Source organism: Nothobranchius furzeri, chromosome 6 (genome assembly GCF_043380555.1).
Source record: "Nothobranchius furzeri strain GRZ-AD chromosome 6, NfurGRZ-RIMD1, whole genome shotgun sequence".
In the NCBI taxonomy this organism is placed as follows: Eukaryota; Metazoa; Chordata; class Actinopteri; order Cyprinodontiformes; family Nothobranchiidae; genus Nothobranchius; species Nothobranchius furzeri.
In genome coordinates, this window is record NC_091746.1 from 36,308,248 (window position 1) to 36,325,995 (window position 17,748).

Here is a 17,748-nt window from a genome sequence, read left to right on the forward strand (position 1 = left end):
ATTTTTAAGAAATGAGATGCTAAATAAAAAGGAGTTCATTCTGACATCTTAGTACAAAACTGAGTTTATAATACACTTATTAATGGATAGACTGTAGATGTGCCCCTATTTTAGAGGTGATGCACTCATGTGTTAGGGTTTTTTCACACCAGGATGTTCCAGGGGGACTCGATCGGATGGGGAATGCCTGAAAATATAACACCTCTGTTTGGTTTGCCTTTACACCGTGTTGTTTATAGCAATCCATCCCATCGGGTCAATGCCACTTACAGGTCCTCTCTCTCTGTTTATATATATAAAAAACTGTGTGTGTGTGTGTGTGTGTGTGTGTGTGTGTGTGTGTGTGTGTGTGTGTGTGTTGAAATTCCCTGAGTGAACTGACTGGTGTGTTTCTCTTTGTAGATTATCATCTGGAGCAGGTCTCATCATGGCCACAGAGTTCTCTTCAGCTGGGTCAGGTTTCAGGACTTGCTCTTGACTCCAATTCTAACCTGGTCATTTTTCACAGAGGTGACCACCGCTGGGGGATGGAGTAAGTGGCTTGTTTTCTTGACAGATCCAATTCTATATTTATAGATTTTGTTGAAAGACTTCAGTACATATTGTTTTTAGGAAAGACTTTGTGTAAAGAGTTTTAGCGAGGTATCTCTCTGCCGCTATCATTTACATAAATGTCAGTACAAAACTATTTGTAGGTCCTGTGGAAATAAAACAGAATGAAAAGTAACAAACCTGGTTTATTTATTTACTTGTGAGTGTGTGCTTGTGTTTTCAGTTCTTTTAACAATCAGGCCAGGTACCTGCAGAGGTCCCTGGGACCTATTCAGCAGTCCACTATTTTAGCTGTTGACCCGTCCAATGGCAGAATCCTGAAGGCTTCTGGCAGAAACATGTAAGAATGCGTTTCAGTGTTTTAGTCATACTATTGTAAGTATTACAGAGACAATGGTTGTTTGATAATGAATAATTTTGTGGTTTTTAGGTTTTACTTGCCCCATGGTATAACTACAGACAAGGACAATAACTACTGGGTGACTGATGTTGCTCTTCATCAGGTATGGTCTAATCTGACTGACTATTAGGGCTGCAGCCACTGAATAAACGAATAATATTCTACTAATGTTGTTCTTTTCCACTGCTGGATAATTTAACAGACTTTATTATCACCATGTTTTAGTCATGCTAGCAATTACTGATTTATAATAACTGTTATTGTTTGTTGACTTCCCTCTGAACTGGAAGCACAAGTGTTTACACATCTGAATAACTAGCAGGTTTTACTAATTAAAGTCAGTTTGCTGTATGTTTTTACTTTCCCTAAATGTCCTTATTAATCAAAACCTTTGATGTTTTTAGTTGCACTAAGTTCAGGTTAATGCAATTTGAATTATTTATATCATGTGAGACCATTTCATGGCGCTGTTCTAAAAGAACAGTTCTAACCTGAAATCCAAATGCACGCTATCCAGTTCATCCCAGTTCATTCAATACTAAATCAATCCAGTTAAAGTTGCTTTTAATCCACCTACATACAGTTCACTTCAAGTCCACTCGTTTACAATTAGAAAACAATCAAATTCAGTAAATCATAACAGCCGCTCGTTCATTTTGAAACATGGACTGCAGTACCCACATTTGACCACAGGGTGTCGTTCTTAATGTTTACTTCCTTCATTGACTGTAACGCTCTGCTCTCTGGTTCTCCCAGGAAGATTATAGCTCATCTAAAGATGATTCTAAATTCAGCTGCAGGGGTCATAATACGTCTGTTCTCTTGCTTTGTAACTTTTTCAGGTGTTGAAAGTGGACAGTGATGGTAGAGACAGAATCTTACTGGCTCTGGGAGAAGCTTTCACTCCAGGAAGTGACATCAACCACTTCTGCAAACCCACGGATGTTGCTGTAGACACAGAGACTGGGGACATCTTTGTGTCTGACGGCTACTGTAACGCCAGAATATTGAAGTTTTCTGCTGATGGCAAATACCTGTCTCAGTGGGGTGCAGGTATGCTGACTGGGCTCATGAAGGGAAACTAATGACCCAACAAATGTGTGTTCATTTTAAACTGGTGTAATCCCGTCTCTCGTCTCGTCTTCCTCCGCTTATCCGGGTCCGGGTCGCGGGGGCAGCATCCCAACTAGGGAGCTCCAGGCCGTCCTCTCCCCGGCCTTGTCCACCAGCTCCTCCGGCAGGACCCCAAGGCGTTCCCGGACCAGATTGGAGATGTAACCTCTCCAACGTGTCCTGGGTCGACCCGGGGGCCTTCTGCCGGCAGGACATGCCCGAAACACCTCCCCGGGGAGGCGTCCAGGAGGCATCCTGACCAGATGCCCAAACCACCTCAACTGGCTCCTTTCGATCCGGAGGAGCAGCGGTTCTACTCCGAGTCCCTCCCGAATGTCCGAGCTCCTCACCCTATCTCTAAGGCTGAGCCCGGCCACCCTACGGAGGAAACTCATTTCGGCCGCTTGTATCCGCGATCTCGTTCTTTCGGTCATTACCCAAAGCTCATGACCATAGGTGAGGATTGGGACGTAGATCGACCGGTAAATCGAGAGCCTGGCTTTCTGGCTCAGCTCCCTCTTCCCCACGACAGATCGGCTCAGCGTCCGCATCACTGCAGACGCCGAACCAATCCGCCTGTCGATCTCCCGATCCCTCCTACCCTCACTCGTGAACAAGACCCCGAGATACTTAAACTCCTCCACTTGAGGTAGGACCTCTCCCCCGACCCGGAGGTGGCAAGCCACCCTTTTCCGGTCGAGAACCATGGTCTCAGATTTGGAGGTGCTGATCCTCATCCCAGCCGCTTCACATTCGGCCGCGAACCTACCCAGCAAGAGCTGAAGGTCAGAGCTGGATGAAGCTAGGAGGACCACATCATCCGCAAAAAGCAGAGACGAGATTCTCCTGCCACCAAACTCGACACACTCCACACCACGGCTGCGTCTAGAAATTCTGTCCATAAAAGTGATGAACAGAACCGGTGACAAAGGGCAGCCCTGGCGGAGTCCAACCCTCACTGGGAACAGGTCCGACTTACTACCGGCTATGCGGACCAAACTCACGCTCCTCTGGTAAAGGGACTGAATGGCCCTTAACAGAAAGCCACCCACCCCATACTCCTGGAGCGTCCCCCACAGGGTGCCCCTGGGGACACGGTCATAAGCCTTCTCCAAATCCACAAAACACATGTGGATTGGTTGGGCAAACTCCCATGCCCCCTCCATCACCCTTGCAAGGGTATAGAGCTGGTCCACAGTTCCACGGCCAGGACGAAAACCACATTGCTCCTCCTCTATCTGAGATTCAACTATCGATCGGACCCTCCTCTCCAGTACCTTGGAGTAGACCTTTCCAGGGAGGCTGAGGAGTGTGATCCCCCTATAGTTGGAACACACCCTCAGGTCACCCTTCTTAAAGATGGGGACCACCACCCCGGTCTGCCACTCCCTAGGAACTGCCCCCGATGACCACGCAATGTTGTAGAGACGTGTCAACCATGACAGCCCTACAACATCCATAGCCTTGAGATACCCAGGACGAACCTCATCCGCCCCCGGGGCTCCGCCGCTGTGTAGTTGTTTGACTACCTCAGCAACTTCTGCCCCCGAGATCGGACAGTCCATCCCCAGGCCTCCCAGCTCTGGTTCCTCCTCGGAATGCGCATTGGTGGGATTGAGGAGCTCCTCAAAGTATTCCTTCCACCGTCCGACTATAGCCTCAGTTGACGTCAGCAGCTCCCCATCCCCACTGTAAACAGTGTGAGCGAGTTGCTGCCTTCCTCTCCTGAGGCGCCGGACAGTTTGCCAGAACCTCTTTGGAGCCGATCGATAGTCTTTCTCCATGGCCTCACCAAACTCCTCCCACGCCCGAGATTTTGCCTCGGCAACTGCCACTGCTGCACCCCGCTTGGCTATCCGGTACCTGTCTGCTGCCTCCGGAGACCCACAGACCAGCCACGCCCTGTAGGCCTCCTTCTTCAGCCTGACGGCTCCCCGAACCTCTGGTGTCCACCAGCGGGTACGGGGGTTGCCACCACGACTGGCACCGGCCACCTTACGGCCACAGCTAGCAACAGCCGCCTCGACAATCGCAGAGTGGAACAAGGCCCACTCGGACTCAATGTCCCCCACTGCTCTCGGGACGTGGTCAAAGCTCTGCCGGAGGTGGGAGTTGAAGACCGTCTTGACAGGTTCTTCTGCCAGGTGTTCCCAGCAGACCCTCACTATGCGTTTGGGTCTGCCAGGTCTACGCGGCATGTTCCCTTGCCATCTGATCCAACTCACCACCAGGTGGTGATCAGTTGACAGCTCCGCCCCTCTCTTCACTCGGGTGTCCAAAACATACGGCCGCAGGTCAGATGATACGACTACAAAATCTATCATCGACCTGTGACCTAGGCTGCCCTGGTACCAAGTGTACCGGTGGGCATCCTTATGTTCGAACATGGTGTTCGTTATGGCCAAACTGCGGCTTGCACAGAAGTCCAATAACAAAACACCGCTCGAGTTCAGATTAGGTGGGCCGTTCCTCCCAATCACACCCCTCCAGGTCAAGCTGTCATTGCCCACCTGAGCATTGAAGTCCCCCAGCAGGACAATGGAGTCCCCTGATGGAGCACTATCTAGCACTCGTCCCAGGGACTCCAAAAAGGGTGGGTACTCTGAACTGATATTTGGCCCATAAGCACAAACAACAGTCAGGACCCGTTCCCCGACCCGAAGGCGCAGGGAAGCTACCCTCTTGTCCCCCGGGGTAAACCCCAACACACAGGCAGAGAGTCTCGGAGCTAACAAAAAGCCAACCCCAGCCCTCCGCCTCTCACCCGGAGCAACTCCAGCAAAGTAGAGTGTCCAACCCCTCTCCAGGTCTCGGGTTCCAGAGCCAATGCAATGTGTCGAGGTGAGTCCGACTATATCTAGCCGGTACCGCTCAACCTCTGCCACAAGCTCCGGCTCCTTCCCCGCCAGCGAGGTGACGTTCCATGTCCCAAAAACTAGTTTTCTTGTCTGGGGATTGGACCGCCAAGGCTCCCGCCTTGGTCTGCCACCCGATCATTTTAAACTGGTGTAATCCATTATTAGTTTTCTAAATCTATTTTATTTCCCTCAACCTCAGTTTTTTTTGGGGTCTTTTATGTTAAATAATATTTGTCGTACTCAGAACCTTTGACCAAAGCTGTATACTAGTACTGCTAATGTAATAAATAACACAACTGGCACATTTTCATGCCTGTTATCCTATTATTTTTATATAAAGGTTCATCAGACCGAAGAAGACAGACACCCTTCCAGATCCCCCACAGTCTGGTCTTCCTTCCTGACAGAAAAGAAGTGTGTGTAGCTGACAGAGAGAATGGACGCATCCAGTGCTTCATCGCTGAAACAGGACAGTTTGTCAAGGAAATAAAAAAAGACGAGTTTGGAGGGAAATTGTTTGCCATCACCTATAGCCCTGTTGGAGGTATGAACTAATGTTGAGACATAGAACATGTCTCTTTAATGACACATTACCATTGAATAGTAAAACACACCAGTAGTGACTGTGAGGATCATTTTTGTGTCTGGACTTTTTTTTTGTGTCTCAGATTTCATTTTAGAGTTTTCTCAGTTAAAATTTAAATAATTAATTTTACAAGATTTTTATCTGCTTTAGACCATAATGACTTCATGATGTGTGTTATGGTCACATGCTGGGAGGTGCGAGGTGGAGTGAAACTGGGAATTAGAGCTGTTGTGTGTGTGTGGAGAGTTGAAACTGATTTTGAGTTGAAAGATAAAAAACAAAGAAAATAAGTCTAGCTGGCCGAAAAAATGGCAAATATCTCTCGCCCCCAGTTCACACCGGGTGCATCTATGACATGTTACAGCAGCAGCCTGATTTCCTCACGTGCTTCACATTGGGAGTGTGTCAGACACATTCTTATATTATATTTATAATATATTTATTATATTTCGGTCTGTAAAACGGACGTATGATTTATAATGTTGGGTTTCTCATCTGCCAGGTTAAAACCTTTGTGCTCCATGCTGGCAAACACATTGTTGCTCTACTGAAAGATGCAGGAAGCAAATAAGCCCTCGGTCACTGGTAAAGACGCTCTGTGCCACGGCCGTTGAATCACACCAAAGACCATACTGACTTTAGAGCCGGACTGCTGCTGTAACGCACCACAGAAGCTCCTGATGTGAATTTCTGTTTCCTGACGTGTCTATAAATCTACATATTTAAAATATGCAATGATTTAAAGTGAAAAAGTTTTCAGTCATCTTTAAAATATCAATAAAACTAGACTTTTTTTTTTGTTAATTCTTCCTCCAAATGGGTCATGCATTGTTCACATCGTGCTCCGATGAGCATCGGTAAACCATTTTTAGCATTTTCTTTTTAACAAAAAAACAAAAAAAAGTGTTTGATGATAGCTTAGCTTAAATGAATTTCTTTTCCTATAGTTGTAGGATTATTTAGATGTGTGCTAATAAAAAAGCTCCTTTTAAGTGCATTAACCTGGTTTCTCCCCCTTTCTGTTTGTCTCTGTGGCTCCTCTGCCTCACCCTTTAAGATGGGCTGATCTTTGCAGTAAATGGAGAATCACTGTATCACTCCGCTCCTCTCAGAGGCTTTGTGATCAATTATTCAACCAACAGAATTCTGGATACATTCATCCCAAACAAAAAGGTAAACACACTTAGGTGTACTGTGATTTACCTCGTTTGGATTAGCCAAAGGATAAGGTCAGTAATACATGTTTGTTTTTGAGTGTGATCACAACCCAGATTTTTATATAAGCCGGTCTTTAAAACAAGGCTTAACCCTCAGGCATTAGTTCAGATTGCTAACCTCAGAAGGTTTAAGTGACATTATAATTCTTTTTCCTTTTCCAACAGGAGTTTAAAATGCCTCATGATATTGTTTTATCTGTGGATGGAAGCGTCTTTGTCGGGGATGCAGGCAGTAATTCTGTTTTCAAGTTTACTGCTGAGAGTAAGTTCATCTCCATTCAGTAACTTCCTGCTGTAGTGCTTACATCAGTGTGTGTGTGCCACCCCACCCCCCCAATAAACTTTTTTATAATGGTTTCCAGAGTTTCATCGATCTGTTAAAAAAGCTGGAATCGAAATCCAAGAACTTTTTGGTAAGGTCTGCAAGTTTTAACTTGATTTTGTAGATTTATTTCACCCACCATTATTCATAGAATGTTAAAAAGTAAATGAATAATATTATCTCCAACAAGTTTGCACTCACTTTATCTTTGTCATTAACGCCATGTTCAAAATACTGTGAGATGAAATGAGACTTTTGTGTTGGAACAATAATAATTAGTACAAGGTCACTCCTACAGTCACACAGTACCTAATAAATAATGAATTTATTTTTTCATTGTAAACATAATTGTAATAATTTTTTTAAATGTTTTTTATATTTAAATTTTTTGTTTTTGCGAAGCGTATCGTGATTTTTATGTTGAGAAGCGCTATATAGATTGTTTCCTTTCTTTCTTTCTTTCTTTCTTTCTTTCTTTCTTTGTTTCTTTCAAGAAAATCACAAATGCGTGTGGACGGTTAGATGTTCTGGCTTGACGGAGCATCCTACTGAAACACCCATAAAAAATCCCAAAGTAATCACTGATCTTGATGTTTTCTCTACATGTAGAAATGGAGTCTTTGGTTCAGAGCAAGCTGAAGCAAGATCTCAACATTTCAAAGCCAGCTTTGGTCCAGGAGAAGCAAATTGTTGGACAGAAAGATCACCCATTGGTGGAAATGGAAGAGAGGAAAAGCAGACCAATGTTAAACAAGGAGAAGGGTGTGCTTCCTGCCATAATCACCACCTTGCTTCTTATTCCTCTACTGCTTGTTGTCTTCCTGGGAGTCTTTATGTGCTGGAGGAAAAACAGTATGTATGACATCTAATTAGCAACATAATTTATACGTATAAAGATCATTTAAGTTAAAAAAATAACTATGGTGACTTTTAACACCAGTAACTATTATCATCCCTTACTGATTACCAGTGGGTCTTAGCAAAAATATCTACTAGCAACAGGGAAGCAAGGATATGGAGGTCTGATGATATGGGCTTGTGTTGCAGCTCCATGCAGTTAATGTTTGGATGTGAAATTCTTTGTTTAACTGTTAATATTCAAGAGTCACTCGAGCCCTTTTTACAAGACACACCGTGCCGGCAAATCAGCGTAACATTACTGGCAAATTTTGCAGCATTCGTTCTGCCTCACTTGGTAGTAATATTGTGGTAATTGTCTGTCTCATAAACGGTGATGCGCCTTGTCGCAACAGAGGGAGGTGTCATGATCACGAGACTGCACGGGGACTGTGGAGGACAGACACCTTTAGGCATGAGTGCGGCTTTGATCACGATAAAAAGCAAGTTATGTCCAAAATAAACGGATGTCTGCAGTAGTGCAGAGACCACCTCCATACCCCTTTATGCCACCACTGCGTAATCTTTTGTGAAAAAGACCTGATTGCACAACGCCACGGTCTGACTTCTTATAAACAACCTAAGGCTCCCTGATGCCGCATCAGTGTTGAGTCAAATTGACTGCACTGTTTTGTAAAAACAGCTTCGGTGTATTTACATGTGCATCAGTAAACCAAACCATCGCCCTAAATTGACTGACATCATTTTTTTGAAATGCATGTTAACACATTAATCTGGCTCAGTTAAAAAATCAGCACAATTATTCTGCCATGTGAGCCGGGCCTAAAGTCCAGTCTATAACTCAATTGAGAGCGGGGCTTAGAGATGTGATTGCTGTGTCCGAGCCTTAGGAGAGGGCGAGGCAGGAAGCAGCATAATTTACTGGGTGAAAAAGTAATTGCCACCCTTGTTAAAAAATCACCAAACTGTGGTGTTTCACACCTGAGTTCAATTTCTGTAGCCACCCCCAAGCCTGGTTACCGCCACACCTGTTTCAATCAAGAAATCACTTAAACATGAGCTGCCTGACACAGAGAAGTAGACCAAAAGCACCTCAAAAGCTAGACATCATGCCAAGATCCAAAGAAATTCAAGAACAAATGAGAACAAAAGTAACTGAGATTTATCAGTCTGGTAAAGGTTATAAAGTCATTTCTAAAGCTTTGGGACTCCAGCGAACCACAGTGAGAGCCATTATCCACAAATGGCAACAACATGGAACAGCCTCCATCACTGCTGGACTGGATTGACATTATTAATGAAATATATGTGATGGAGAGACTGACTTTCTCACTAAGACTTGCAACTGATGAATGTCAGAAATACTGGAAAAAATGGAACCTGTATCTGACTCAGACTCATAGTATTTCAAGACTGTAATGTCAAAGCAAACGCAAAAAGATTTTCACCTTCTCCCGTATGTAACTGTACCTTAAGTGGCTGTGAGGCCCTAACAACATGTTGTGACTTGTTTTAGATGCTCTGTACACTGGTTTAGTGAGGTATACGTATATGTTTGTTTCTTTTTCTTGCTTCTTTCTAACATAAAACTATCAATAAAAAGAAAGTTTGAAGAACCTTAGGAGAGCTGATTGAAGCTAAACGGGTGCCTGTGAAAGCCACCCTGAAGCTCACAGGCACTAACACGGTTTTCTCTCTGTTCAGGTAAAACTGTGGGTTCCCTGAACCTGGGAAAATTCTTTGCATCTAACAAGGGATACAGTCGTCAGGGTTTTGACCAGCTGAGTACCGAAGGCAGCGACCAGGAGAGGAATGTTGAGGACAGCAGCGACTCTGACAACGAGGAGTACTCTGCGCTGCCTCCTCCTCATTCATCTTCTTAGGTAACCTAGCGGCACAGGTGCCACTCTTCTGCTTAGGTTCCTCAGATGTGGTTCTTCACTGTGTTTGTAACTGTTGTGTATGCTGCCAATCCTGCTATTTATTGTAAATATTTAAATGTGGCATTGTATCTAAGAAAATTTTATTAGACATGCACACGACCCTGATGACAGTTATAGTTCTATTTTTCTCTTAGTAAAATTGCTTTTATGGAAGCTTTTAGTACAATTCAGAAAACCAGGCGCGCTTGCTGAACAGGTCATTCACAAAACATACTGTTGCTCATAAATATGCATCATTCTGCATCAGCATGTTTTGAAAAAATAGCAAACATAGTATTTCAAGAGATTTTTTGAATGTTTACAACATAAATTCCATTGGATTTATTTTTTATTCTTCACATGGCGTTCTGAATAGAACTGTATTTATGTTTTCTTCCTTGCTTTGTTTTTACAACATGTCAATATCAAACGTAGTTTGAAATGAAGCTGGGTTTATTTGGCAAAATTATGTCATTTGTTATGGTCCAAACAAATATTTTCATGGTGCCAGTTAAAAGTATAAAATGTAGTTCTTCTTGAAAAGATCAGGACTTATATGACATAATTTCAGCAAGAGTATTTATGCTGATTAATTTACATTTCACTTGTAATTTTGTTATTTTTCATGTCTTTGTTTTAATTTCTTAATGTGAAAAAGCAACTTATGTTTTCCTCATGAGCATTTATTTTAAAGAAAAACCCATGGCTGCCAAAACAATATGGCCGACATGCCAAGCTTTTTTAGTATTTAACTTGTTCTCATACTCATATACAAATATTGAAAAGTGCACACACACGCTAACCTTTTGTATGTTCTAAACTACTGAGTGCAGCTGCAGCACATGCTGCTAATTGAAATGATGTTAATCTAATTTAATGAATGCCACATCTCAGTATGAGAACAGCGGGTGAAGTGAAAGAGCTTGACTCATGAAAGAAGCAAAATGGTTAACTAAAACCTACAACGATTCAATTCCTTCCTTCCTTTTAACCAGTATTTGTAAAAACTTAGGTAATTAAGTCTGAGTAAAATTAATTCAGATTTCACTCTCCAAATGATCCAACTTTCCTGTAATACTTTCATGAATTCGTTTTAGAATTTTACTCAAACACAATTATTAATGTCAGGTATGAAGTGAACTAAATGTTTTTTGGTATTTTAGAGAGAAAACAATGAGTAGAAGAAGAATCAGGTGATGCCTATCAAATAGCCTGAGTATTAAATCATTATTAATAAGAAGTGAAGTAAATGCACAGATTACAGCAACAGAAATTATACACAAAATGGAAAACAGCCTATTTTTTCCTACAGTTTATCTATTACATTTGTTATCTTAAGGTTTTAATTAGGAATTGCAAACATTCTTTATTCTGATGTCAAAGGCCTTAATGAGACCCTGAACATCCCCCCTTAAACCCACACACTTTTGTTCTAGATCGATGAAGGTGTGTGATTTTCTACTCTTTTTTTTAGAGGCTTGGAACTGAATAGAGAAAATTACACATTGCTGCCTTAAAAACAGCCCCTAAAAATGGTTGCATACAGATTTCAGAGTTAAGCTGCATTCATTCCAGTCCAGCATAAAAAACACAACAGCACTTGTGACTTTCTGGATCAGGAACGCAGTTTTGGTATTTTACACATATTTTAATAAACTTGTCCTGGAAATGTTTACATCTTAGCCTTAAACTCATTATGCACAGTACTTAAAGCTTGAGATTTGAGGTTTAGCCACACATAATTTGCACCAAACCGTACATGTTTGATGCCACTTCATTTGTCATCTTGTCTGTGTTTCTACATCACCTAGCCCCGCCCACTGAGAACAGGAAGTGACTTGTTTTACTCATGGACATCTTTGACATTCTGAGTGTATATGTGTGTAAGATATGTGTTCATGTTGCTTTGTTTTACTTTCCACAAAGATTCCTCACCTCACCACGGCACTAGATACCGGCATTAATCTATCGTGTATTTTTTTATGTGCACTAAAATAGTTAGGAAATATTTTCATTTGCCCCCGAACAGTAGCTCTTTTGGAATAAAGGTGCCAGTTGAGGATGATTATCATCGAACAAACGCCTTTCAAAGGTTTTAACCTACAAAGTGGTCAGTGGTCTAAAGATGAATGAGGATTTAAAGGTACCAAGAGCTTTAGTCTTTGCCAACGTCATCCTGTTTGAATGGAGTAAGTGCGTGAATACATCTGATTCACTTTCTGAAAGCACATCTCAGTTGAGCGAGACAGTGAATAGAACTTTTAAAATTCACAATTACAAGATTAAAATGTGCCCACATTCTGATGCTTAATGCAGGACTGGACGCAAACACCTAAACTAAATTGTAACCCTTCTAAATACATGTAAATGTCACTATAACCTTATTGCTAATTCCCTTACCATGAAACAGGAAGTCTTTTTGCTCCCAGAGACATTAGCCAAACTGACTGATTACTTTGGCTCCTGACAAGAAGGTATTTTTGTGCCCTAAGAAAAGCTTGCAATGCACCACACGACATTCCCAGAATACGAACGCATAAACACAGTGGCGCTCAGGGCCCTTGAATGCTGTTCTTTCTGTTCTCATTAAAAAAATTATATTTCTGACTTTGAACCAATGTTTATTCATCTGTTCTTACTTTGATAGGAGGTCTGAATTTAAGTTTTCCTTAACTGCATGCTATAGATGTTTAGCTAAGCTGTCACTTGTGGGCTACATTATATTTGTTATGGCACTAGTTTTAGTGCAAGAGTACTATTTTGAGTAACCATGAAATTTATGTAATAAAGTGTAATAATAAAGTGTCTGCAAAGTATCACGGTGTCATAGAAGTTGTTCATCAAACCCCTGCTATCAAACTGTATTTAATGCAAAAGAGACGTCAAAAGGTCACCAGTGTGACACAGGACCTACACGTATAATGACCTACCAGGTGTATTTACCTAACTGTAGGAGAAAGGTGAGTGGGAGTTTGGCGTGGAACAGTCGTACCTGTATTGAATCCCACTGCCATTGTTACTGGCCCTTGAGTTGCAGAGTTGGAGTTTAGGTCTGAGTTAATCTCATACCCATGTTTGTAGAAAGATCAAGTTACTGAGATAAACCAGAATATGATGCCTTCAGTACTGGGAAACAGTAGATGCGGGTTTGGTTCCCCAGAGAACCCTTGAAGGGAGAAAGTCTCATGGTAGTGGAGGTCCAGTTCTTGGGAGCATAACCGCCTGTGTAGCAGGATGATTGTGGCCATCTTGGCTTTTTAAATGGCTACTTTGGCGGATTGAATATCAACTTTCTAAATTTGACGACGTTTTCCTAGTATCAGTAGCTCAGTTTTATTGTAGTATTCATGTTTTTGGACTAGGAAGAAACCAGTGCACCCAGAGGTGTACACATGTATACATACCGTAAATCCTCTAATACAGGCCGGTATTCAATTAAAGGCCGGGTCTCCAATTTTGGCCGGGTCTCCAATTGTGGCCGGTGTCGGAGTCAGCGGAGGTGAATAATGGCCGGTCTCTTATTGTGGCTGGGTGGAATGTGGTAACAAGCGAGTATGAGAGTCTCAGCGGCAGGGTTATAGTCCCCAAATCAACCAGCAGGAGGCAATAGACTTCACACAGACCTTTATTAGGCTTTTTCTTCAACGCTTTGTAACACTACAGACACGATCCTCTATCACGCTCCTACCACACAGAGTCACGGTGTCAGTTAACCATGCTAATTCAACCCGCTCCACAGAACACACATCACCTTCCCTGTGGCTTACATAACACTCACACAACACGCAAATCAGCACATAGGAACTAGCAGAACGATAGGAAACACATATAACACAATACCCAGAATGCACCTGGCTTACAACCCCAGCCAGGTCATTACACTATCAAGTTCAAAGAGAACGTGCACACTCTGGAGAGCAGCAGTAGGGGTTGTATGAACTAGTCAACTTCACTATAGTGACTTTTTATGCCTGTCGTCGACTAGTCGCTGTCACGTGATAATGACCGGCAAGATGCAGCCCTCGGAAAAGACAGCAGCCTGCTGTCAGCAGGTGACAAGCTCCTGCGCTCGGGGGGTGGGGGTGGGGGCAACGCGCTGTGCCAGACCGTAGGTACTGACACGCGATCGTTCATGTCGGTTCATTTCCTTTAATGTTTTCTGTCTTTTATTTGCGCCTGATGTGTATCGCTGTTGTGGAGCGGGGCGCTTCACCTTGTCCTCCGACGCACAGATCACTGATACGGCCTCCAAGCAGGGAGTGCTCCGCTGTTTTCGCGGTCGGTAGATCTGCCTCCTGAGCACGGCCACAGTAACAATCAGGTGTCGCCACCTCAAAAACTAATTTAACATGCGATCGTTCATGTCGGCTCATTTCCTTTAATGTTTTCTGTCTTTTATTTGCGCCTGATGCGTTTCGCTGCATGCTGTGGAGCGGGGCGCTGCGCGCATCACCTTGTCCTCAGACGCACTGATCACTGATACGGCCGCCAAACAGCAAGCGCTCTGCTGTTTTTGCGGTCGGTAGATCTTTTAGAACTGCAGTTCAAAGGTAACTCATGAGGTGAATAAATATGAACCCAGGTAGCAGTTTTTCTTTAGGATTGAGAGGAGATGCAGGAAGATAATAAACAGACAGGACAGAAAAATAGTCAAATAAAAACAAGTTAGTTTTTGTACCTGGTGGTTGCAACAAACAGACACCACTGAAGGTCATCAGAAGTGAGGAACAGAAAATGAAATAATTATTTTAATGTTTAGAGCAGCAGGAACTCCGAGAGGCTGCAGGCGCATCAGTGAGTTTGCGGCCGCTGCGCAGGGGGAGGGGGGAGAGGGCTGAAGCAGGGGGAGGGGGAAGAGGGCTGAAGCAGGGGGAGGGGGGAGATTGCTGAAGCAGAAACTATCGTTGTTAAAAGAAATGTGTTTAACTTTGAAAATGTGGGCGCAATTTTAATTGTCAAAAACTCCAGCGAACCATTAGTTCATTTTGCTCAAAAAGAAATAGAGACCTGCCTCTAATACTGGCCCTCCTTCCAATAAAGGCCTGGAGCTTGATGAGCTTGAGTCAAATACAGGCCCGGGCCTGTATTAGAGGATTTACGGTGTATAGAGAAAATACAAAGTCCTCCCGAGAGCTCCACAAGCCGATAGTCGGAACCCAGCTCCACCAACATGTTCTATTTCAACCCATTTTCTAAAGTGCAGCATTATGTTAAATGCACTGGGTTTTACCCTATTACATTTAAATGTCATGGTTAAACAGTACATGTTAAAATCTAAGCTCAGCTCGGCAGTGACCTAAAATACATAAATATAATTTTACTTACCGAAATAAATGAAGTGGAGACTCCTTGGATGCTCTATTAGTGCAATTAATGCCACATCAAGTCATTTTGTCCAACAATTGCACAAAAAATATCCAAAACAGAATGCACAAATGCTACAACTAATGGTCTAAATTGAGAGACTGAAAATGACGGAACAGTTTTCAGGCTGAGGCCTTTCCACGGAGCTAGCTCTGCGGTCACGTGGGTCTGATGCTCATTAATTATACAGAATTTTAGGCTTTTAATACACTTAAACAGAAGAGTGAGAAAAAAATGCACCCCCCTCAGAGTTGTCATGAGTATAAACTAGATCAATTAAACCTAAAACATGTTTTGGAACCAGGCTGTAAACATGTTTATTTCTGCTGTGAAATTGGTATTTTTAACATGGGAGTCAATGAGGATTTGCTCACTTTTGACACCAGCCTCCAGCGGATGAGGGTTAATTTATTTCACTTCCGCATTGGCCTCAATTTCTGTCCTGCATTGTGGGGGCTTGACTGTGATGCACAATGTCCAAGTCTATTTAAAAGTGTCACTATTTGTGAAGAACCGGTTAAATGCCGCACAGTTAGACCAAGAGACAATGACTTAGGTGTCTGCTTACGTCCCTTTGTTGCCAGATACACAAGGTCTTGACAAACTGATAAGATTTTTAGGTGCAGATCATCTTCAGTGTCAACATACTGGTCTACTGATGTTCCTTCAGTAGCACCCACAATCCCGGAAACAAGACTGAATAATTCATGTGGCACAACAGATTTAGCTACTGTGAGGTTTAGATCATCTGATGTGGGAGGCCATGGGCACGTCACACCAGGAGAGTCAGCCAGAAGTCTCTTTAATAACAATGCTGCCGCATGAAGAGTCCTTGTGCCGTCTGGAGTTCTCCGACCCTCTTGAGGTGTGTTCCTCATCACTGTCAGTTTGGCATACCTCACTAGAGAATGTTGTGGCTGACAGAACAGCTAACCTGTCTATCACCTTTTCTGTTGACAGCGTCTCCACAAAACCAGCTCAAAGATGTTGCGCTTGCTAGGGGCATGAAACACCAGCTGAAGGAAGACATTGATCAACCTCCTCTTCAATGTGTCTTGCCTGAAAAACATAAATACAGTAAAAGTTTGTTATAAGGATTCAAATAAGAAAATATTCACATTGGTTTTTAATTGACATATTTTAAAACGTTCTAACACTTTCTAATACTCCCCAACAGGCTGCAAAGTTACTGAAGGAACAGTTGGCGGGAGTGTCTCACTGGTTTAAGAACAACCCATTTGACCGTGAACTACAGCAAAACTGTGAAAATACTGAAATAGTCAGTAGCAGAACATATTACAGTTTCCTGTAGTTTGAAGCATCAACACCTTCATGTTGTTCCATCTTTTAGTTCTTTTTAAAACACAGAAAGGTTTTATTTACCTGCAACGTTTCGTTTGCAGCTGCAAACTTCGTCAGGCTGCAATGCAAACGACAACAGCCGCAAACGAAACGTTGCAGGTAAATAAAACCTTTCTGTGTTTTAAAAAGAACTAAAAGATGGAATTAGAATTTCAACACAGCAAGAACACACCAAAGACCTTCATGTTGTTTTACCAGATCTGAAAATGACCTCGTCAGCTGGCTCATTCTCAGTGCTTCCTGGTTCACAATCAGTCTCTGGCGAATGATCCTCTCACAGAAGGTCTTGTACCCAACATGAAATCTGGGCTCATTTCTGAAAACACAAAACCCAGACAGAAAATACTGCAATTGCTTGATGACATACATCCAGGGAAATTCTGAATACAAATGCAATAACAAAAACAGCAACAACAATACTTTTAATACAAAACTTACAGTTGTTTGTCTGTTGTTGATGTGGATCTAGACAGGAAGATGGTGTGCTGTCTGTAGCAGCATTTGTGGTACAGAACCTCCAGAGACACACAATCTTTGTCTTTGATGTGTAACAGAATGCTTTCATCTTGCTTGATCTTATCAGCTTTCTGCAACTGGCCTTCAATTTATGAATACATTTTCAGTTTGTGCAGGAAAATGAAGAGAGCCACTATGTTGTCACATTTACATTTCTGTGTGTGTGTGTGTGTGTGTGTGTGTGTGTGTGTGTGTGTGTGTGTGTGTGTGTGTGTGTGTGTGTGTGTGTGTGTGTGTGTGTGTGTGTGTGTGTGTGTGAGAGAGAGAGAGAGAGAGAGTGTTACCTACCAGCAGAAGATGTTTCAGCCTGAACCAAATGTGCTCTCTGGCATTTTCCATGAACATTTACATACTTCTAAACTTTTATGCAGATTATGCGCAGGGCTGAGTTTTTTCTTTGGAGTTTCTTTTCTGTGTTCCTCTGTTTTCTGATGTTGTCTCCTCTTCACATGCAATACGTTTCCCAGCTTGCTCTACGCGTCCCTTATCAATAAAACGTCTATAGCAGGTGGGGTGAAAGGCAGCATCGTCGGGAATATTCTCAAATTCTATATCACGGTAACGTTGATACACTTCTGCTAACGCTGGACTCACTATGCAATCAAAGCCACTTTGTGAGGGATACTCTGTAACGACTCCATCGTGTAAATGTAAAATCCTGTACCTGCTCATGCTTCA

At 42.8% G+C, this 17,748-nt stretch overlaps 1 protein-coding gene and 1 long non-coding RNA gene across 6 annotated transcripts in view; one reads left to right on the top strand and one right to left on the bottom strand.

Annotated features, from left to right (window-relative positions):
• Positions 1–10,000, top strand: part of pam (peptidylglycine alpha-amidating monooxygenase) — a 42,882-nt gene extending 32,882 nt beyond the window's left edge. For all 5 annotated transcript variants that reach the window (XM_015974334.3, XM_015974340.3, XM_015974349.3 and 2 more), the window contains 10 exons: positions 403–532; positions 776–892; positions 983–1,055; positions 1,795–2,005; positions 5,264–5,467; positions 6,567–6,682; positions 6,892–6,988; positions 7,089–7,139; positions 7,658–7,900; positions 9,611–10,000. In XM_015974334.3, coding sequence (XP_015829820.3) covers positions 403–532; positions 776–892; positions 983–1,055; positions 1,795–2,005; positions 5,264–5,467; positions 6,567–6,682; positions 6,892–6,988; positions 7,089–7,139; positions 7,658–7,900; positions 9,611–9,789 — 1,421 coding nt within the window. In that variant the 3' untranslated portion in view covers positions 9,790–10,000. The remainder of the gene's footprint in view (positions 1–402; positions 533–775; positions 893–982; positions 1,056–1,794; positions 2,006–5,263; positions 5,468–6,566; positions 6,683–6,891; positions 6,989–7,088; positions 7,140–7,657; positions 7,901–9,610) is intronic.
• A 6,026-nt stretch (positions 10,001–16,026) lies between these two features.
• LOC107395051 (uncharacterized) lies at positions 16,027–17,560 on the bottom strand. The gene is made up of 4 exons (XR_001574080.3): positions 17,359–17,560; positions 16,993–17,152; positions 16,750–16,870; positions 16,027–16,251 (listed from the first exon to the last, which is right to left on the bottom strand). It is a non-coding gene; the product is annotated as an uncharacterized lncRNA (long non-coding RNA).
• Positions 17,561–17,748: the final 188 nt, after the last annotated feature.